Source organism: Rhamphochromis longiceps, linkage group LG3 (genome assembly GCF_057381845.1).
Source record: "Rhamphochromis longiceps isolate RC_006_pf linkage group LG3, R_longiceps_female_GT1.1, whole genome shotgun sequence".
Taxonomy (NCBI): domain Eukaryota; kingdom Metazoa; phylum Chordata; class Actinopteri; order Cichliformes; family Cichlidae; genus Rhamphochromis; species Rhamphochromis longiceps.
The window spans coordinates 29193509-29216958 of record NC_140559.1 but is presented as its reverse complement, the minus strand read 5'-3'; the positions used below and the strand labels follow the sequence as shown (position 1 = coordinate 29216958).

The 23450-nt window shown below is 46.6% G+C and overlaps 1 protein-coding gene across 1 annotated transcript; it reads left to right on the top strand.

Annotated features, from left to right (window-relative positions):
• Nucleotides 1-16392: 16392 nt before the first annotated feature.
• On the top strand, nt 16393-18931 carry LOC146673873 (tripartite motif-containing protein 16-like). The gene has a single exon (XM_085402346.1). It carries the CDS (start codon nt 16460-16462, stop codon nt 18119-18121), a length of 1662 nt encoding a protein of 553 aa, XP_085258472.1. The 5' UTR covers nt 16393-16459; the 3' UTR covers nt 18122-18931.
• The last annotated feature ends 4519 nt before the right edge of the window (nt 18932-23450 follow it).

Sequence of the window (23450 nt, the reverse complement as noted above, 5' to 3'; positions counted from 1 at the left end):
CTACAAATTTAATTTAAAAAAAAAAAGTCATTTGTATTTTGTAAAACCGTATAACATACAAATTTTATAAAATTGCAATAACCACCTAAAATTAATTAATAAAAAAAATGCTGATGCAGATGTTGGTTAAGAGTAGATCCACAATGTTAACAACCCTGCATCTACTTTAGTAATAAAAGGCACTGTAATATTGACACAGTTAGGCATAAATTACACAATCAGTAGTTTTATTTATTATGTGAAGCTTCAGTTTAAAAAATAAAAAATCTGGAAGAATAAACAACATTTTTAGGGATTTCTATGAAACTTTATATTCACCACAAATAAACCCATCTAAAAATGAAATTGATTTGTTTCTTGACAACGTAACTCTTCCAAAATTACTAGACAGTCAAGCAATGGCACTGGATTCTCCACTGACGCCAAGTGAACTCCAGGAAGCCCTGATAAGTATGCCCAATAATAAGGCTCCAGGTCCAGACGGCTTCCCTGCAGAATTCTACGAAGAATTCTGGACAATTCTGGCACCAGTTTTCCACAGAACGTTGCAGGAAATCGAGGAAAATGGCAGACTACCTGTCACGGTTCTGGGTCCGTTGGACCCAGTATTTTGAGTTCATTATGTTTTGGTACTTTTGCATCATGGATTTTCCTTTATGTTTCTCTGGTACTTGGTGTTTCAGTTATCTTGGTGTTTTTCTATATTATGATTTATGATCTGATACTGTTGTGATTATGATTATGATTTAGTAGCCTTTGGTCAGTGTCAAGTCTGTCTCTGTCTAGTCTGTGTCTTAGTAAAGTGTGTTTTGTTTCCTGTTTTACTTTGAAGGTTCTTGTTCCTGTCTGATGTTAGTATGTGCAGCTTTGTTCCCCCTGTCTCGTTAGCCCTGATCTCTCCCAGCTGTGTCTCCCTCCTGTTGCCGATTCCCCCGTTACTACCCTGTGTATATAAGCCCTGTGTTTTCCCATGCTCAGTGTCGCGTCGTACCATCAGTTTATGCCTGTGTGTTCTTGGTCTCAGTGTTCCGTCCTCACTTCATGTTTGTTTTCCTGCCAGCAATAAAGCTGAGGTTTTTTGAGTTACATTCCATTTTCCGAGTCCTGCATTTGGATCCTCATCTCTGCCTGCCCGCACACAGAGCCTTGACAGAACGACGCGACCAGTAATGGATCCAGCGGACTCACCGTGGAAGCGCAGCTCCCGTTTTGACGGGACCCGGCTAGCGCTTGGAGGGCCTCCGTGCTGCCGTTCCTCGCTGGCAGCCTACCCTTCGGCCCACTCGTCTGCTTCCTCCCCGCAGACGCCCAGGTCTCGAAAAAAAAACGCTCCAGCCGGTCCCGGGAGGATTACTACGAGCCTGCAAGCAATCAGCTCACGCCTGCACAAGCCTTTTACAAGATGTTAGGGATTATTATCGTGCCACCTGACTCACCCAGCATTTCCACATCACAGCAGGAGCAGCCACAGCAGAGTCCTCCCTCGTCACATTCCGCCAGCGCCACTCCCTCTTCAACAGGGAGGCAGCGAACACGCAGCCAGCACTCACAGCTCCAGCAGGAGCCTGGGATTCAGCTCAAACAACCGCCTAGGGTGAGTGACAGAGTCTCCCTTCATTCGCCTTTATTGTCAAGGGATAGACAGACTGTTTCCCCCAAAGCTGCGAACGCCAGCTACATGAACACTACAGCTCGTGTTTTTCCGGTTCGGGAAAATAAAAGTTTTCGTTTTAAGAATGACTATTTTCCCATTGGTTCAGAAGACTGTGCACCTGATGTTTTTTCAGATCCAGGAGTTAAGACTGTTCCGTCTGGATCTGTTTATTCTGGAGCTATGTTTATTCAGTCAGCTGCCCGTCCGCTTTCAGCTCAGTCCCCTGCCCAGCAGCCGTCTGTAGCTCAGTCTCCAGTGTCCCCTGCTCAGCAGCCACCTGTAGCTCAGTCTCCAGTGTCCCCTGCTCAGCAGCCACCTGTAGCTCAGTGTCCGGTGTTTCCTCCTCATCAGCCACCTGTAGCCCAGTCACCAGTTCCACCACCGCCACTTTCACCTCAAGCTCAGTTAGCCGCCCGGCCTCAAGCTCAGTTAGCCGCCCGGCCTCAAGCTCAGTCTCCAATTCCACCACCGTCGTCATCCCAACCATTGTTTCGGTCACCCTCAGTTCAGCCTCCTGTTCAGCAGCCACTAGCCCTGCACCCTGTGTCACTTGCTACCCCGGTACAACAAGCTCAGTCAAATCAATCTAAAAGGAACTGTGTTTCATCAGTTTGTTCTAAGCAGAGCAACAAACCTCATGATAATGTAATCATTCCTAAAAAGCTGGCCAGTTCAGAGACTGTGACGCGATCCAGGGCCTCCCCAGAGGCTGAGTTTCAGCCCTCAGCCTACTCTGGACCCCTGGAGGCTAGGAACCCAGCTGAGGACTGCACCCGGCTGTCACTGCCTGAGCACAGTCAATGCTCTGGGCGGCTGAAGCCTGTTCTGTCCCTGCCAGAGGCCCGTGCGCCTGCTGGTTCTGATCTGTCCCTGCCAGAGGCCCGTGCGCCTGCTGGTTCTGATCTGTCCCTGCCAGAGGCCCATGCGGCTGCTGGTCCTGTTCTGTCCCTGCCAGAGGCTCGTGCGCCTGCTGGTCCTGTTCTGTCCCTGCCAGAGGCTCGTGGGCCTGCTGGTTCTGATCTGTTCCTGCCAGAGGTCCTCGCACCTGCTGGTTTTGTCCTGTGTGTTCCAGGGGCCCCTGTGCCCACTGGTCCTGAGACTGTTCTCGCTGGAGGGCCCGAGGAGCCCGTCCAGCCTCCTTCCTCGTCAGCTGGGGGGCCCGAGGAGCCCGTCCAGCCACCAGCTGCTCCACCAGCAGCCTCATCCACGCTTGCAGCAGCAGTTTCATCCATGCCGCCGCCTGCTGCAGTGCCTCCGTCCCCAGCTTCCACGCCAGCTGCAGCCTCCGTGTCTTCATCCACGCCAGCTGCAGCCTCCGTGTCTTCATCCACGTCAGCTGCAGCCTCCGTGTCTTCATCTACGTCAGCTGCAGCCTCCGTGTCTCCACCCATGCCGTCGCCTGGCCCGGCCTCTGCTGCATCCTCGCCGTCGCCTGGCCCGGCCTCTGCTGCATCCTCGCCGTTGCCTGGCCCGGCCTCTGCTGCATCCTCGCCGTCGCCTGGCCCGGCCTCTGCTGCATCCTCGCCGTCGCCTGGTCCGGCCTCTGCTGCATCCTCGCCGTCGCCTGGTCCGGCTCCGGCTTAATCTTCGCCTGGTCCGGCTCCGGCTTCAGCTTCATTTGCTTCGCCGGGTCCAGCCTCCGTATCCGCTTCAGCGTCGTCTGGTCCAGCCTCCGCGACCTCATCCTCGTCTGGTCCAGCCTCCGCGTCCTCAATCGGATCAATCGGTGGCCGCGTTACAGGACGCACTCGATGACGCAGACTGGGGCATGTTCAGAAACAGCTCCGACGATGACGTCAATGTGTTTACGGAAGCGGTTGTGGGATTCATCGGGAAACTAGCGGATGATACCGTGGAGACAAAGACTATCACAACGTTTCCCAACCAGAAGCCGTGGGTGGATAAAACCATCCGCGACGCTCTGAGATCCCGCACCGCTGCCTACAACACGGGACTCATGACGGGGGACATGGACCCGTACAAAGCCGCGTCATATAACGTGCGGAGGGCGGTGAAAGAGGCGAAGCAGCGCTACGGGAGGAAACTAGAGTCACAACTCCAACAGAGTGACTCTAGGAGCCTGTGGCGGGGACTAAGGACAATAACGGACTATAAAGCACCAACAACCGGTATGACGAACGCGGCCGTGACTCTGGCAGACGAGCTGAACACTTTCTATGCTCGCTTCGAGGCTGCAGCTAAGGTCTCCAACAATGCTAGTGTTAGCGGCGCTAACGGCTGCAGACAGGAAGATACTGCCAGCACCGGAAACGTGCTCGTCATCTCCGAGCATGAAGTAAGGAGAGCCTTCAAGAGAGTGAACACCAGGAAAGCAGCAGGACCAGACGGCATCCCAGGTCGTATCCTCAGAGACTGCGCATACCAGCTAGCTCCTGTGTTCACTGAGATATTCAACATCTCTTTATCTCAGTCGGTGATCCCCACATGCTTCAAAGAGTCCATCATTGTTCCTGTCCCGAAGAAACCCCACCCTGCTTCTCTCAATGACTATCGCCCTGTAGCCCTCACCTCAGTAGTGATGAAGTGCTTTGAACGCCTGGTCAGAGACTTCATCATTTCTTCACTACCAGACACACTGGACCCACTACAGTTCGCTTACCGTCCAAATCGTTCCACAGACGATGCCATCTCTCATCTCCTCCACACATCACTCACTCACTTGGACACTAGAAGGGGGAATTATGTTAAAATGCTCTTCATAGACTACAGCTCTGCATTTAACACCATAATTCCCTCCACACTCACCACCAAGCTGGAGCATCTGGGACTCAGCTCATCTATGTGTCAGTGGATCTCCAACTTCCTAACTGGCAGACCACAGGCAGTAAGGATGGGCGGACATGTCTCAGCCTCCACCACTCTCAGCACTGGAGCCCCCCAGGGGTGTGTTCTGAGCCCCCTGCTGTACTCTTTGTACACATATGACTGTGTGGCCACTACCAGCTCCACCACCATCATCAAGTTTGCTGACGACACCGTCGTGGTGGGCCTGATCTCTGATAACAACGAGACGGCCTACCTGAAGGAGATTAGGAATCTGGAGAACTGGTGCCAGAGGAACAACCTCCTTCTAAACGTCAGTAAGACAAAGGAGCTGATAGTGGACTTCAGCACTAAGCAGGAGAGGAACTACCAGACCCCCGTCATCAACGAGTGCCCAGTGGAGAGAGTGGACAGCTTCAAATACCTCGGAGTTCACATCACGCAGGACCTGTCATGGTCCTGTCACATCAACACTGTGGTGAAAAAGGCCCGACAGCGTCTCTACCACCTCAGACGCTTGAGAGACTTCCAACTGCCCTCCAAGGTGCTCAGGAACTTTTACTCGTGCACCATAGAGAGCATCCTGGCGGGAAACATCTTAACCTGGTTCGGGAACAGCACCATGCAGGACAGACGAGCTCTAGAGAGGGTTGTGCGGTCAGCTGAGCGCACCATCCGCTCCGAGCTCCCTGACCTGCACTCAATCTACAGCAGGCGGTGCTGGACCAAGGCCAGGAAGATCGTGAAGGACCTCAGCCATCCCAACAACAGACTGTTCTCTCTGCTGAGGTCAGGAAAGCGATTCCGCTCCCTGAAGACCAACACAGAGAGACTGAGGAGGAGCTTCTTCCCGCAGGCGATACGGTCTCTCAATCACACCACCACACAGTACTGACCCACACATATGGTTCTTACACACACACTGGACTTTCTGGACTTTGGTTTTGCACAACACTGGTCACTATATTCTTCATTTCCGGTTAATACTTGTACAGCTGCTGTTATTGTGTATATATTTATTTATATTTAGATTTCTTCATACATTCTTATATAGTTCTATATTGTGTATTTTGTTGTACAGTTATTTTATTTTCAACTTTAATTTATATATTTTATCTTATTCTTCCCAGTTAAATTTACCCTTCATTCTAATTTGTGTTGTACAGTTATTTCATTTTTAACCTTAATTTATATTTTATTCCTTCCTAGTTAAATTTACCCTTTTTAATTTTTCATATTTATTTCCTATCTTATTCATAGCCTTTTCCTTTTTTGTTTTCTTTAGGTCACGAGCAGTTGTCCAAGCATTTCACTACATATCGTACTGTGTATGACTGTGTACGTGACAAATAAAAATTTGAATTTGAATTTGAATTCATCCTCGTCTGGTCCAGCTCCCGCATCACCAGCTTCGTTTGGCCCCGCCTCGGCATCAGCCTCACCTGGTTCAGCCTCTGCATTTGCTTCAGCGTCGCCTGGCCCAGCTTCGGCTTCAGCCTCTGCCTCATCTGATCCAACCTCCGCTTCGCCTGGGGCTGCAGGGGCCACGCAGCCTTCGGGTCCCCTCCTACCACCTCCACATTGTCGGTCATCTGCCAGGCCGCTTGTTGGGCATCATCACCACCGTGGCCGCCCTCCGGACTTCTGTTGCCGCCACTGCCTTCCGCGTGGCCGGCCTCCAGGCTTGCATTCCCGCCGCCGTTGCCGTCTGCACGGTCGGCCCCCAGAACTGCTTCCTCGCCGCCGTTGCTGTCCGCACGGTCGGCCCCCAGAACTGCTTCCTCGCCGCCGTTGCCGTCCGCACGGTCGGCCTCCAGAACTGTTCGCACGTCGCCACCGTTGCCGTGTGCACCTTCAAACCATCAACCTGTCTTTTAGACCCCATTCCTACAAAACTGCTCAAAGAAGTCCTGCCATTAATTAATTCTTCGATCTTAAATATGATCAACCTATCTCTAATGATCGGCTATGTACCACAGGCCTTCAAGCTGGCTGTAGTTAAACCTTTACTCAAAAAGCCATCTCTAGACCCAGCAGTCTTAGCTAATTATAGGCCAATCTCCAACCTTCCTTTCATATCAAAAATCCTTGAAAGAGTAGTTGTCAAACAGCTAACAGATCATCTGCAGAGGAATGGTTTATTTGAAGAGTTTCAGTCAGGTTTCAGAGCTCAGCACAGCACAGAAACAGCTTTAGTGAAGGTTACAAATGATCTTCTTCTGGCCTCTGACAGTGGACTCATCTCTGTGCTTGTCCTGCTAGACCTTAGTGCAGCATTCGATACTGTCGACCATAATATCCTATTAGAGCGATTAGAACATGCTGTAGGTATTACAGGTACTGCGCTGTGGTTTGTATCATATCTATCTAATAGACTCCAGTTTGTGCATGTAAATGGAGAGTCCTCTTCACACACTGAGGTTAATTATGGAGTTCCACAGGGTTCAGTGCTAGGACCAATTCTGTTTACATTATACATGCTTCCCTTAGGCAGTATCATTAGAAGACATAGCATACATTTTCACTGCTATGCTGATGACACCCAGCTCTATCTGTCCATGAAGCCAGATGACACACACCAATTAGTTAAACTGCAGGAATGTCTTAAAGACATAAAGACCTGGATGGCCGCTAACTTTCTGCTTCTTAATTCAGATAAAACTGAGGTTATTGTACTCGGCCCTGAAAATCTTAGAAATATGGTATCTAACCAGATTCTTACTCTGGATGGCATTACCTTGGCCTCCAGTAACGCGGTGAGGAACCTTGGAGTCATTTTTGACCAGGACATGTCCTTCAACGCACATATTAAACAAATATGTAAGACTGCTTTCTTCCATTTGCGCAACATCTCTAAAATTAGAAATATCCTGTCTCAGAGTGACGCTGAAAAACTAGTTCATGCATTTATTACTTCCAGGCTGGACTACTGTAATTCATTATTATCAGGATGTCCAAAAAACTCGCTGAAAAGCCTTCAACTAATCCAAAATGCTGCAGCAAGAGTCCTGACAGGGACTAGAAAGAGAGAGCATATTTCTCCTGTTTTGGCTTCCCTTCATTGGCTTCCTGTTAAATCCAGAATTGAATTCAAAATCCTGCTCCTCACATACAAGGTCTTAAATAATCAGGCCCCATCTTATCTTAATGACCTTGTAGTACCATATCACCCTATTAGAGCACTTCGCTCTCGCTCTGCAGGCCTACTTGTTGTTCCTAGAGTATTTAAAAGTAGAATGGGAGGGAGAGCCTTCAGTTTTCAGGCCCCTCTTCTGTGGAACCAGCTTCCAGTTTGGATTCGGGAGACAGACACTATCTCTACTTTTAAGATTAGGCTTAAAACTTTCCTTTTTGCTAAAGCATATAGTTAGGGCTGGACCAGGTGACCAGGTGACCCTGAATCCTCCCTTAGTTATGCTGCAATAGATGTAGGCTGCCGGGGGATTCCCATGATGCATTGAGTTTTTCCTTTCCAGTCACCTTTCTCACTCACTATGTATTAACAGACCTCTCTGCATTGAATCATATCTGTTATTAACCTCTGTCTCTCTTCCACAGCATGTCTTTATCCTGTCTTCCTTCTCTCACCCCAACCGGTCGCAGCAGATGGCCCCGCCCCTCCCTGAGCCTGGTTCTGCCGGAGGTTTCTTCCTGTTAAAAGGGAGTTTTTCCTTCCCACTGTCGCCAAAGTGCTTGCTCATAGGGGGTCATATGATTGTTGGGTTTTTCTCTGTATCTATGAAGCGCCTTGAGGCGACTTTTGTTGTGATTTGGCGCTATATAAATAAAATTGAATTGAATTGAATTGCACGGTCGGCCCCCTGGACTTTTTGTAGACTCTTGGTGAGCTCTGGTTTCGTTTTGTTTTTGATATGCTTTCCTGCGTTTTTTGGACTCTGGTGCTCCTTGTTTTTTGTTTGGGCTCTGTTCTTGGTCTCAGTGTTCCGTCCTCACTTCATGTTTGTTTTCCTGCCAGCAATAAAGCTGAGGTTTTTGAGTTACATTCCATTTTCCGAGTCCTGCATTTGGATCCTCATCTCTGCCTGCCCGCACACAGAGCCTTGACACTACCACCAAATATGAATTCTGCCAACATTAGTCTCCTGCTAAAACCAGGCAAAGATCCTTTATTTCCCTCAAGCTATCGTCCAATTTCTCTTTTAAATGTAGACCTTAAAATAATCTGCAAAGCTCTCTCAAAGAGAGAGCCTCTGCTGCATCCTCGCCGTCGCCTGGCCCGGCCTCTGCTGCATCCTCGCCGTCGCCTGGTCCGGCCTCTGCTGCATCCTCGCCGTCGCCTGGTCCGGCTCCGGCTTCATCTTCGCCGTCGCCTGGTCCGGCTCCGGCTTCAGCTTCATTCGCTTCGCCGGGTCCAGCCTCCGCATCCGCTTCAGCGTCGTCTGGTCCAGCCTCCGCGTCCTCATCCTCGTCTGGTCCAGCCTCCGCGTCCTCATCCTCGTCTGGTCCAGCTCCCGCATCACCAGCTTCGTTTGGCCCCGCCTCGGCATCAGCCTCACCTGGTTCAGCCTCCGCATTTGCTTCAGCGTCGCCTGGCCCAGCTTCGGCTTCAGCCTCTGCCTCATCTGATCCAACCTCCGCTTCGCCTGGGGCTGCAGGGGCCACGCAGCCTTCGGGTCCCCTCCTACCACCTCCACATTGTCGGTCATCTGCCAGGCCGCTTGTTGGGCATCATCACCACCGTGGCCGCCCTCCGGACTTCTGTTGCCGCCACTGCCTTCCGCGTGGCCGGCCTCCAGGCTTGCATTCCCGCCGCCGTTGCCGTCCGCACGGTCGGACCCCAGAACTGCTTCCTCGCCGCCGTTGCTGTCCGCACGGTTGGCCCCCAGAACTGCTTCCTCGCCGCCGTTGCCGTCCGCACGGTTGGCCTCCAGAACTGTTCGCACGTCGCCACCGTTGCCGTGTCCACGGTCGGCCCCCTGGACTTTTTGTAGACTCTTGGTGAGCTCTGGTTTCACAAAGCACCGCCCTGGCCTGGTGCTTTGTGCCTTTTTTTTGTTTGGGGCTGTCGGGAGTCAGCCCTTAGAGGGGGGTACTGTCACGGTTCTGGGTCCGTTGGACCCAGTATTTTGAGTTCATTATGTTTTGGTACTTTTGCATCATGGATTTTCCTTTATGTTTCTCTGGTACTTGGTGTTTCAGTTATCTTGGTGTTTTTCTATATTATGATTTATGATCTGATACTGTTGTGATTATGATTATGATTTAGTAGCCTTTGGTCAGTGTCAAGTCTGTCTCTGTCTAGTCTGTGTCTTAGTAAAGTGTGTTTTGTTTCTTGTTTTACTTTGAAGGTTCTTGTTCCTGTCTGATGTTAGTATGTGCAGCTTTGTTCCCCCTGTCTCGTTAGCCCTGATCTCTCCCAGCTGTGTCTCCCTCCTGTTGCCGATTCCCCCGTTACTACCCTGTGTATATAAGCCCTGTGTTTTCCCATGCTCAGTGTCGCGTCGTACCATCAGTTTATGCCTGTGTGTTCTTGGTCTCAGTGTTCCGTCCTCACTTCATGTTTGTTTTCCTGCCAGCAATAAAGCTGAGGTTTTTGAGTTACATTCCATTTTCCGAGTCCTGCATTTGGATCCTCATCTCTGCCTGCCCGCACACAGAGCCTTGACACTACCACCAAATATGAATTCTGCCAACATTAGTCTCCTGCTAAAACCAGGCAAAGATCCTTTATTTCCCTCAAGCTATCGTCCAATTTCTCTTTTAAATGTAGACCTTAAAATAATCTGCAAAGCTCTCTCAAAGAGATTAGAGAAAATAACCCCCCTCTTAATTCATCCTGACCAAACTGGTTTCATAAAAGGTCGGCACTCCTCAACAAACACTCGTAGATTACTTAATTTAATAGACTACTCATACAATAAAAACATCGAAACCATAATATTATCTCTAGATGCAGAAAAAGCATTTGACAGAGTTAACTGGAAATTTTTATTCGCAACTTTACACAAATTTGGTTTTGGAAACTCTTTCATAAACTGGATAAGAATATTATACAATTCCCCAACAGCTCGTATCAGAACAAATGACCAGACATCCTCCAGCTTCTGTCTCCTGAGGGGCACCAGACAGGGATGCCCACTCTCCCCTTCACTTTTTGCAATTTTTATCGAACCTCTAGCAGCAGCATTTAGACAGGCTACAACAATTAAGGGCATAAAATGTAAGAACATAGAACATAAAATCAGTCTCTATGCGGATGATGTGTTGCTTTTTCTGCAAAACACACAAACCAACCTCTCTGAGGCAATTACTCTAATAAACTGGTTTTCAAGAGTTTCAGATTATTCAATTAACTGGCCAAAATCTACAGTTCTCCCCATTAACTGCTCCTTCCATAATTCTTCCTCTTCCCCACTGCAATCCGGAAATATTAAATATTTAGGTATTAATGTTTCTCCTAAGCTTTCAGACTTAACTAAATTAAACCACATCCCACTTCTAACCACTCTTTGGTTCTGTCCACCAGTGCAGAAGTTTTGGCGCGAGATATGTGAAGATTTATCAAAGTGTCTAAAATGTAAAATTCCAACCTCCCCTTTAGTATGCATGTTGGGAAAACTGGATGAGGTCACTACAGAAACTAATACAGTCCACATGGTTTTTACTGCCCTATGCATCGCCAAGAAAACGGTCCTCATGACCTGGAAAAATAAAAATAATCTTAATTCTAGCCAATATAGAAACCTTCTAATGGATCACATTAGTCTCGATATAGCCTCTGCCGCCACAGCACCTCTGGGCTCCTTTGATCGGCTCCATCACCTAGCAGGGGTAGGGGGTCATGGTTTGGTCCCGCCTTAGCTACTGTGGTTGATATGGAGTTGGGACGGGCTTAGGGCGCCTGGAGGACCCCTAGAGATGTTACCCCTGGAGGGCTTAACCCGGGGGTTGTGTTCATAACCTGGTTAGTGGCTCTGGTCGCTCTTAGAGGTTGTTCTCCTCGTGGCTGCGTGCAGCGGGGCTGGAGGATGGTCTGTACTGGTGGACGTAGGTTACTGGCCTGGTGGCCTGGCTGCCCCTGGGTGGATCCGGGGCAGGCGTGGGGGTTTGGGGTTCGGGGGTGCTTCGCCTCCGTGTTGGGGCTCTGGCTGGGCCTTGGGGGCTTTGGTCCTCGTCGGTGTGTCACCGAGGTTGTGAGCGGGTGGGTGCACGGGGGCTCAGCCCTGGCGCAGGGGGCCTCTTGTGCATCGGCCTAACTGGGGGGCTCTTCAACTGGCGGGGAGGCTGTTCCATCCTTGCAGGAGTCCACTCTGCAGGTGGGGGAGAGACATAGGAGAGGTGGAGAATAAACTTAACCTGGGTGTCTGTTGTCTTGTGTAGTCTGGGAGACGATTGAATGTTGGGGTGGGTACAGTTTCCTCTGCGGTGGGGTAGGGTGGGCTGCCCTGCTCCCTTGCCTTGGTGGGTACCAGAGGACGGGGGTGCCTACTGGGGTCAGCGGGGGAACTGGCCCTAGGGAGGGGCATCCTCCCCTCCCTCCTTCTCCTCCCCATCCCCGGCTACCTCTCTTCCCGCTCCACCACACTCACCCACACAGGTAGGGCCTTGGGGTGCGGGTGTGTCACGAGGGTGCAGGGGAGACATTCCCCCCCCTCTGTCCCCTTCTGGCCACCTGTGCCTCAATTTTATCTCACAACTTAGACATCCACATTACTTACACTCTCATAACACACACATATATATAGGGCCTTGAGGGTGGGCACGTTAACGGCGTCCAGTGGACGGTCTGTGTACTCAAACCTACCTCTGGCGCTGGTGCCCACCTCTCAATTTTAAATCCATGTAGACATTGAGGGTTCTCTGGAGGGGCCGTGCTAACACCTGCTGCTCTCTGGCAGCAGCACCATGCTCTCCCTTGTTTTAAATGCACTTTAGAACAACACGCAGCAACACTACACATGAGCGGGAGGAGGGAGGTATGGGGTCTTCACACACCCCCGTTCTCTGCTAGCCATCGGGGCGGGGGGGGCTGGGGGGAGATGTTGGCTGTCCGATTGGCCTCCCTGCTGCCGCGGGGGCTGGGGCGGTCTGCTTGCCTCCACCCCGGGGGGAAGGGTAGCATCTCTTGGGTCTGGGTTCTGTTTCCCCCTCTGGGGGCGAGGGTACCTGGACCCAGGGTATAGAGTATATTTGGGGAGTGTGATTGTGTGTACATGTCCATTTATGTCAATCCTTACGTTGGGTGAGTGCTGAGTGTTTGTATATGTGTGCATGAGGGTGGGAACGCATGTTTGTGTCTGTGTGTGCCTGTTTGTCTGTGTGTATATGTCAGGTCGGGTCTTAGACTCCACCTCTCTGGGAACTCCCAGGCCCTCCAAGGCCTATCTCCCCTCACCACACTCCCTGCCGGTGACTGATGCCCTCAGGGGTCGGTGCATTGGTGGTTCTTGGTGTCCGGGGCTGGGCACTCAGGTACAGTGGGGCAAAAAAGTATTTAGTCAGCCACCGATTGTGCAAGTTCCCCCACTTAAAATGATGACAGAGGTCATTAATTTGCACCAGAGGTACACTTCAACTGTGAGAGACAGAATGTGAAAAAAAAATCCATGAATTCACATGGTAGGATTTGTAAAGAATTTATTCGTAAATTAGGGTGGAAAATAAGTATTTGGTCACCTCAAACAAGGAAAATCTCTGGCTCTCACAGACCTGTAACGTCTTCTGTAAGAAGCTTTTCTGTCCCCCACTCGTTACCTGTATGAATGGCACCTGTTTGAACTCATCATCTGTATAAAAGACACCTGTCCACAGCCTCAAACAGTCAGACTCCAAACTCCGCCATGGCCAAGACCAAAGAGCTTTCGAAGGACACCAGGAAAAGTATTGTAGACCTGCACCAGACTGGGAAGAGTGAATCTACAATAGGCAAGCAGCTTGGTGTGAAAAAATCAACTGTGGGAGCAATCATCAGAAAATGGAAGACATACAAGACCACTGATAATCTCCCTCGATCTGGGGCTCCACGCAAGATCTCATCCCGTGGGGTCAAAATGATCATGAGAACGGTGAGCAAAGATCCCAGAACCACACGGGGGGGCTGGTGAATGACCTGCAGAGAGCTGGGACCAAAGTAACAAAGGTCACCATCAGTAACACACTACAACGGCAGGGAATCAAATCCCGCAGTGCCAGACGTGTTCCGCTGCTGAAGCCAGTGCATGTCCAGGCCCATCTGAAGTTTGCCAGAGAGCACATGGATGATACAGCAGAGGATTGGGAGAATGTCATGTGGTCAGATGAAACCAAAGTAGAACCTTTTGGTATAAACTCAACTCGTCGTGTTTGGAGGAAGAAGAATACTGAGTTGCATCCCAAGAACACCATACCTACTGTGAAGCATGGGGGTGGAAACATCATGCTATGGGGCTGTTTTTCTGCCAAGGGGACAGGACGACTGATCCGTGTTAAGGACAGAATGAATGGGGCCATGTATCGTGAGATTTTGAGCCAAAACCTCCTTCCATCAGTGAGAACTTTGAAGATGAAACGAGGCTGGGTCTTCCAACATGACAATGATCCAAAACACACCGCCCGGGCAACAAAGGGGTGGCTCCGTAAGAAGCATTTGAAAGTCCTGGAGTGGCCTAGCCAGTCTCCAGACCTCAACCCCATAGAAAATCTGTGGCGGGAGTTGAAAGTCCGTGTTGCTCGGCGACAGCCCCAAAACATCACTGCTCTCGAGAAGATCTGCATGGAGGAATGGGCCAAAATACCAGCTACTGTGTGTGCAAACCTGGTAAAGACCTATAGTAAACGTTTGACCTCTGTTATTGCCAACAAAGGTTATGTTACAAAGTATTGAGTTGTATTTTTGTTATTGACCAAATACTTATTTTCCACCCTAATTTACGAATAAATTCTTTACAAATCCTACCATGTGGATTCATGGATTTTTTTTTCACATTCTGTCTCTCACAGTTGAAGTGTACCTCTGGTGCAAATTACTGACCTCTGTCATCATTTTAAGTGGGGGAACTTGCACAATCGGTGGCTGACTAAATACTTTTTTGCCCCACTGTATGTACCAGCTCACTCCCGGTGGCTACCTGGTGGGGCCTGGCGCCTGTTGCTCGGTCAGGCCTCCTCCGGGGTGCGGGGGGCCCTCGGGCCTCCGGCCTCTGGGCCTCCAGCTCGGTTCACTCTGGCACAGCTGGCTGCCAGCAGAGCCGGCGGGCATGCCGGTGCAGCCCCCTCTAGCTTCTGCTCGGTGGCTACTGGGTGACGCCTCGTCTGGGGATCCTCAGCCCTTCCCATGAGGGTGGCACGGATGCCCCTCCGGTAGTCCTCCTTGGGCTCTCGCACTCTGGGGCCTCTGGATGTCTGGGGCCTGGATCTCCTCCATGCCTGCTTCATGCCCTGGGGGACGGGGCTATGGCTCGCTACATCCTCTTGCAGACCATTACATGTGGAAACCATTTGAATACAAGCGCGCTGATCCACACAGGTATGCACACGGATGTTCACTGCTCGTAGACTTAAATTACACCTTTCTTGGCTGCTACTTCAAAGCACATTGTGCGCTGTCGGTCCTGCGTGCTGCACAACAACATTGAATTTTTAGTATTTACTGCTGTTTACACTTAGCTAGATTAATGCGATGGTGTTGTGTTTAGTATGTTGCTTTGTTTTTTTTTGCTTGTTTTCTATTCTTTCTCTCTCAACAGGTGATCCAGGAGATTTTTTTCCCCCTTTCTCACTGTCCCTCTCCCCTTCTGTTTTTCTTTTCCTTCCTCTTTCTCTCTCACTTTCCTATCCCTCACTCATGTCTGTCCCGTCTGTAACATCTGAAAATAAAATATAATAAATAATAAAAACAAAGGTCGATCAAATGGACCAATACGGCAATGCCACGATGATCCATTTGGCAAAGTAAATCCATTGGGTATCCTTGTTGGTCTTCAGACAACAATTCTGACGGCTAAAGAACCAAATGGGACAGGGCAAAAAAAAAAAGAAAAAAAAAAATTCTGATCACACATAAGTTTAAATCTTCATGTGTACAAACCTAAATAAAAATTTATCATGTACAGTCTGAGCCTCCATGGCTAAAGAAATCAAGAGTGGAGCACCACCCGACAAAGTCAATCAAATAACTAGACAACACAGATGAGAAAAAACAGCACAACAGTGAGCTCACGGCAACAGTCACGAGACCAAAGAAACTGGAAACTGTTCCCCTCAGATAATAACAGATATCTGTGTGCTGTGTTTGGATCCAGTATGATTTCATGTGAATATTTTAAGAATCCATTGTGTTAGTCTACATTTTTGTCTTTCAATGCCACGTTTTAATCTTAGCATTTGTTGCTGTTTTCTTATTTCCTGTCCTACTTTGAATGTCTTGTGTTACCTGTGCTTTGTATGTAGTTCTTTTCTTGTCTTCTGGGATTAGTTAGCTGTCCTCCCTTTTACCTTTGCCCTCTTTATCTGCCTGCATATATATATTGTCTGAGCTAAAACAGTACTCATCTCTCAAAAAAATTTAAACTTTAAATTTACCTGAGAATCGAGGATCATAGACTGACGGCTTAGAGACTTGTTTTTGTTCTGTTGGCTGGAGGAAGAAAATTTGTTTCCATTTTGTGCATATTAAAGATAATAATGATGTTCAAAAATATTTGGGCAAACTGTCTTTTATGTTACAGGAGACCATTTTCGTAACTGTGGCACCAACTCTAACATTTTTACCATCTTCAAACTGAGCTGTCATTTGTTTTTCAGGTTAAACACACACGGTCCACTTCCAATCATTCTTTGTATGTGAAAGGCTGATAACTCCTCCCTCTTATTCCTAAACCACAGCAGCTCCAGACTAAATGTATTTCCTGGTTCCCTCCCCTTTAGATCTGCACTTTGAAGATGGGTGTAACCAACATGTGGTGACGTGTAAGAGCTGACAGGCTCCGTTCACTGCAGAAACATGTTGTTGAGATCAGAGCTCAGATCAGTTTCAGTTATAAGGAAGTGAAACTCACACAGTCACTGACACTGAGAGGAGAAATGGCGCAGAAAGGAGTTCAGCTGGAGAGTGAAACAATTTCTTGTTCCATCTGCTTGGATTTCCTGAAAGATCCGGTGACTACAGCCTGTGGACACAGCTACTGCAGGAACTGTATTAAAAGTTTCTGGGATGAAGAGGACAGGAAGGGAATCCACAGCTGCCCTCAGTGCAGGAAGACTTTCACACCGAGGCCTGTCCTGGAGAAAAACATCATGTTAGCAGCTTTAGTGGAGCAGCTGAAGAAGACTGGACTCCAAGCTGCTCCAGCTGATCACTGCTATGCTGGACCTGAAGATGTGGCCTGTGATGTCTGCACTGGGAGGAAGCTGAAAGCCATCAAGTCCTGTCTGGTGTGTCTGATCTCCTACTGTGAGAAACACATTCAGCTTCATCTGGAGTCTCCTGCCTTTGAAAAACACAAGCTGGTGGCCCCCTCCAAGAAGCTCCAGGAGAACATCTGCTCTCGTCATGATGAGGTGATGAAGATTTTCTGTCGTACTGATCAGCAGAGTATCTGTTATCTCTGCTTGATGGATGAACATAAAGGCCATGAAACAGTCCCAGCTGCAGCAGAAAGGACTGAGAAGCAGAAGGAGCTCGAGGTGAGACGACTAAACATCCAGCAGAGAATCCAGGAGCGAGAGAAAGATGTGAAGCTGCTTCAACAGGAGGTGGAGGCCATCAATGGCTCTGCTGATAAAGCAGTGGAGGACAGTGAGAAGATGTTCACTGAGCTGATCCGTCTCATCCAGAAAAGAAGCTCTGATGTGAAGCAGCAGGTCAGATCCCAGCAGGAAACTGAAGTGAGTCGAGTCAAAGAGCTTCAGGAGAAGCTGGAGCAGGAGATCGCTGAGCTGAAGAGGAAAGACGGCGAGCTGGAGCAGCTCTCACACACAGAGGATCACAACCAGTTTCTACACAACTACCCCTCACTGTCAGCACTCAGTGAGTCTACACACTCATCCAGCATCAATATTCGTCCTCTGAGCTACTTTGAGGACGTGACAGCAGCTGTGTCAGTGACCAGAGATAAACTACAGGACATTCTGAGAGACAAATGGACAAACATCTCACTGACAGTCACTGAAGTGGATGTTTTACTGTCACCACCACAACCAGAGCCAAAGACCAGAGCTGGATTCTTAAAATATTCACGGGAACTCACACTGGATCCAAACACAGCACATTTAAATGTGGTATTATTTGAAGGGAATAGAAAAGCAAAAGCAATCAAAAAACAACAGTCTTATTCTGATCATCCAGACAGATTCACTGAATGGTATCAAGTCCTGAGTAGAGAGAGTCTGACTGGACGTTGTTACTGGGAGGTGGAGTGGAGAGGGCGTGAAACTGATATAGCAGTCTCATACAAGGATATTAACAGATTAAGGACAACATTTGGATATAATGATATATCTTGGGCAGTGCGCTGTAACAGAAACGGTTATGAATTCTGGCACAACAAAGTTCAAACTGTCCTCTCAGGTCCTCGGTCCTCCAGAGTAGGAGTGTACCTGGATCACAGAGCAGGTATTCTGTCTTTCTACAGCGTCTCTAAAAACATGACTTTCCTCCACAGAGTCCAGACCACATTCACTCAGCCGCTCTATGCTGGATTTTTATTTTCTGAAGGAGACACTGCAGAATTCATTAAACTGTAAAAGATAGAAGATGCAGTTAGTTTAAATGTGTCTTTCAGTTTCCAGTTTCATTGTTATGGTGTTTAATCTTCACATAGATCACCTGTCAGTCACTCTTTATAAGTTCTACTTTCAGATCTTATTAATTGTCTTCTAGTTAATTGTTGTTTTTGTTTGATTTGGCGCTACTTACTGTGTTTGTTTTGCCAAAGAGGCTCTCACTGCTCATGATTTTTATTCAGCAAAGGTAACATTGTATAGTTTGTTTTGGAAATATTTTCCGGATTTTACTGATTTCGCGTTTGAACAAAATGAAGTTTTAAATCAGGGCTGAAGCAGTTTTTTTTGTCATATATGCTTAAGTGTGTCATTATCATTCTTGTTTCCAATATTGTCAGGGAGTATTCTAGTAATATTTTGTATTATGGTTTATATTCAGGTTCATTTATAGTCTTAGTTATTCTATTGTGAGTTTCTCTTATTCCCTGTTTAGCTTTTGATTATTAGACTCCCGCTTGTGTCTTTGCCCTCTGTGTCTCTCTATTTGTGCTGTATTTATATATATGGAGTTCTTGTGTCTTGTTTCCCTCCTCGTGTTTCATTCTTTGTTCTCCAATGCTTGCCATGTGTATCCATGTTTCCCCAGTCTGTCATGTCTCTCTTGTCTCCTCTTTCACTCCCTCGTACTCTCTCGTCTGCCTTTCCTCTACTCCTGTGTTATGTCCCTCTGTTTCCTGTTTGTCGTGTTTCCATGTTTGGTGTGTCTGGTTTTGCTTCCCGTGTGGCGTAGTATATTTTGCATTCTCAGTTTTGTTAATGTTGGTTTTCCTTGTGTTCAGCAATAAAGCTCTTTTTGAGTTACTTTTTGCCTACCTGGGTCTGCAGTTGGGTCCAATCCTGCCTGCTCAAGTTCATGACACTAAACTCAAAATTGGTCCCTAAAGCAATTTTTCCACCTACTGATCTGCTGACTGATCTTTTATAAATGTGCTCTGCTGTATAAAAAGGGTTAAACTCAGTGTCTACTTCAAAATACCTGTTAAGTCCTCTCTAATCTACCAGAAATACAGGAGCTCCAGTCTGTCCACATATTTTCTAAAAATAGTTTCATTCATATATAAGAAAAACTCCGTCATTGCTCCTGGGAGACTTTGGGACACTTTGCTCCATGTGAACAACTACAGTAGTCCATAGCAGATGTAAACCTATGAACCTTTGAACTTTAGATTATTGTTATAACAGCCTGATCTGAAAAATTAAAATTTAGAGTCTTCGCAAATTATAAACATTAAAATCTCAACCCTGAGATGTTAATGTTCCCCGAGATGAAATGTAGAAAAAACTCATGTGTATCAACAATGGACACGTGTGGAACACAGTTTGTAAAAGTTTGTGTCTGAAGACCTTTGCATTTGTTTTCATAGTTTTTAACAATATTTTTGTTAAAACGTTTAAATCAACCATTAATAGGGACTTAAAAAAAGCATATACCACTTCCCTGTTTGCAATATTCAAGACGATTTAAGAAATGTAGTAAATGTAAATGCAAATGTAGTAAAGACAACGCTGGAATCCATATTAAAAAATCAAGTTTGACATTGTTTTTCTAATCCAGTGCATAACATTTGGTCTGAGTGGGTTTTTTTGGCTGTAGCAAACAAATTATTTTGATGTGATTTTGCAAGCACAGAAGTTGTCAGCTGATAATTAAAAAAAAAAAATCCTCAAAACAAAAACTGTTGGAGTTTAGTTTAATTATTTTCTTACATCAGATCAAAATCTAATCATGTATTTAACAATTGCAGTCTGCCTGTTCAGTTTTTCTACTGAGTATAAACACACAGGAAGAGATAGTTTGAGACCATAAGAGTACATGTATGACCAGTGAGGGATATCATGTACCGTAATCGAAAACATAAAGCTCTGTAGACCAACTATAGAACAATAAATTTGGGAATTTTGAACCTCGCATAATCAGACAACACGTTTAGTAGAGCCTGGCTTTTCATGTTTTCCATCTGAATCGCACCCATATTTAAAATTTTCCCGAACAATGTTTGGACAAAGATAAAGTTTTGATATTTATTTCATAATAAACACAATCCCTCTGAAACATATGGTCATAGTTTCTGCATTTAAAGTGCCCATGTAAGATGAGAAATATAATGTAATGAGAGGGTGCGGTGGCTGAGCTGTCCTGAAGTGTGGTTAAGTTTGTTCATATAGTTTTGGACTCCACGCCTAAATCCTTTGTTCAAAGATGTCTCACCTATTTACCTATGAACAGACTTCACACTGTTAAGGATGCACCATAATCTTTCTTTCATCAAAAAATATCAAAGAGTAGAATGATAAATAAAGTTTCACGTGATATAAACTGCATGTTTTATTGCAGATGTGTCAAACTCATTTTAGTTTGTGAACCACATGTAACCCAATTTAACTGCAAGTAGGCTAAAGAAATAAACCCACAATTATGTATATTTAGAAAAATAATCCACTGCCTACCACTCCACACTGGTCATTGCTGCTTGTATAACCACAAAGATAAAAGAAAAGAAACAAGAGGGAAGAAAAGACTAACACTAAGAGCCTATAGAGAATCTTCAGTGCTCTTCTTGGCAAATGAAATGTGTTTGGGACAACAAAGTGTTTAGACCATGACTCTGCTTGAAAAAAACGATGGCTAGAAAAGATTAAACAAAGAAAGAGAAATAGTGGCTATAAGTCATAGTAGTGCCTAACAATCAAAATATCCCTAGCCTGATCCTGGGAGAAGGTACAAATCCTTTGGGGAAGTCTGAAATCAGGAAGAGCAAAAAATTAATTATAAAATGAAATATCAAATACAGCCAAACAGCCCCTTGACATGGATCCAAACATTTAATCTAGAAATGTTTCCAAACATTTCTACTTCTCAGAAATAATGCTGCCATCACTTCACTTTTCTCCAAAGGCCAGTAGGCTGCATGTTTGACACTTCCACTATGCCCCCAATTTGTGCACATCTCAGGAGGGATATTAGCCCACTCCTCTTTACAAAAGTTTTCTAAATCCTGTAGTTTCCTTGGCTGCCACTTGGTGGAGCTTTTGCTCCTTCCTCAGTTTTCATATAGGACTGAGGTGTGGGGACTGCGTGGGCCACTCCATGATGTCAATGTGCTTCATCTTTACCCAATCTTTTGTTGGCTTGATGGTATGTTTTTGGACTCATCCATCACTCATCTTCCGTGTTCTGGCTGAGTTCACGAACACTGAAGATTTCATGTTGCAAGATCCCTATACTTGATTTTGCTGTCATCTGACCACATCACTTTCCATCAAGCTTTCACTGAATCATTTAGATGTCACTGGCAAACATAAGTTGGTCTGTACGTGTGCCATCTGGAGTAGGGGAACCTTGACCACCTACAGTGACTAGGTGACTATGGTCCAACACACATTATTAACAAGTTCCTGCTCTTTAGTTTTGGGCTATCCACCACCTTTCTCATCCTCATGAGTTGGGAGAAGGAGTCTCTACTTCTTGACACTCTGTGACATGCAAATTGTTTTCTCACTTTGATGTAATGTTTTTTCTGGATTTTTTGGTTGATGTGTTTCCCCATTAAAATGACCATAATAATAAAATAATAAAGCATAAAATAGAGATTGTTTACTTCTATGTAAGTGAGTAAACATTCAAATTAAACAGGAGATCAAATAATTATTTCTGTTACTGTAAATGTACATGCTTAGAGTCTCCATATGTTAAAATATAATGAATTAGCCACATTTATCAAAGTAAAAGTAAAACACAAGCTAAGCTTTTATTGATCTATTTTGATTGAATTTTGCAAGCTTGTAAGCTGGAGGAAGTGAACTCGAGTAAGCCTGTTCTTGGACCTGTTCTAACAGAGGGCAGTTTGCCAGCTGCCAGCCCTTTCAAATCAGTGCTCCATGAGCAAAAAGGATCAGACACTCACTAAATGTTTTAAAGGGGTAAGCAAGGTAACAAATAATAAAAAGGCACACAAGTTTTATCTCGAGGATGGGTTACTGCTGAGGAAATGGGTCTCAAGACCTGCTGCACAGCAGAAGGGGATCGATGAAGATTGGGGGGTGGTGCATCAAGTAGTCATTCCTAAGGGATTCCGTGATGGCATATTGCAGCTTGCGCATGAACAGCCACGGTCAGGTCATTTAACAATCACTAAAACCTATGAACGCATTCTTCAGCATTTATTCCAGGTCTGAAGAAAGACGTTGCCAGATTCTGTAGAAGAAGCAGGGTTTGCCAAATTGTGGGTAAACCTAATCAGATAGTACAACCTGTTCCCCTTAACTAGGGATGGGTACCAGTATCCGGTGCCATGATGGCACCGGTTCTGTCATAAACGGTAGTAACCAGACCGAAAAGCAGCGCACATTTCGGTGCTTTATTTTGGTGCTTTTTTTTCCTGAGCTGTGATACACTTTAGATTCTAGCCAATCATTTTACATTTCCGAGGATAGTAGGCGGGCCCAGATACGTACGTTCTTTTAGAGCAGAGCTACAGATTAAAAATGCCCAAAGCGAAGCGGTCAAAAGTCTGGCTGTACTTCACAGCAAAATATGCAAACTCAGCAGCCTGCAACAAGTGCTTTAAGCTGATACTGTCAAAGGAGGTAACACCTCAAATCCGATCAAACACCTGGCGACACATAGCAGTTTTTTTAAAGCCGAGAAATGCGCCGTATTTGATAGCTTGCTGCGAGACCTCACACCGTGCACATCTACTGTGGGTGTGGCGCCTGTTATCGGACCCGGAGTTTGCAACATCCCCCAAAAACCCGAAGAGTACAGTCCTGGCCCCTAGCCCTGCCAGTGTAGCAGAAATGATGACGGATGATGATGGCAGCAGCAGCCGTTCTTCTCTGCGTGAGTAGCTTAATGTTGTCCGTGTGTAATTTACGTTGAGTAGGCTAACCACGTTATTACATTAATGCATGTAAGGTGAACTAGCAAACACCGTCGTAGTTACATGCGGCTGTCTTCTTGTTTGATGGCAGATACTCCCTTCACCCTGGCCAAAAAAGCTAAAATGACCAAAGAAAAAGTGGAAAACAGTTAAACATGAGAGGTTTTTGGACAAAGTTTGTGTTTTTTCCATTGTTTAAGCAGTGCTTCCAGCCAAGAGTGATATCATATATGCCCTCTAGCTGCAGAAAAGGCTAACATTGTTATCTTTTTACAAAAAAACAGTTGAACATGAGAGGTTTTTGGACAAAGTTTGTGTTTTTTCCATTGTTTAAGCACCGGCTTCCAGCCAAGAGTGATACCATATATGCCCCATAGCTGCAGAAAAGGCTAACATTGTTATCTTTTTAC

Coding starts and splice junctions, on each gene's coding strand:
- LOC146673873 (XM_085402346.1), top strand. CDS start 16,460: ATGGCGCAGAAAGGAGTTCAGCTGGAGAGTGAAACAATTTCTTGTTCC.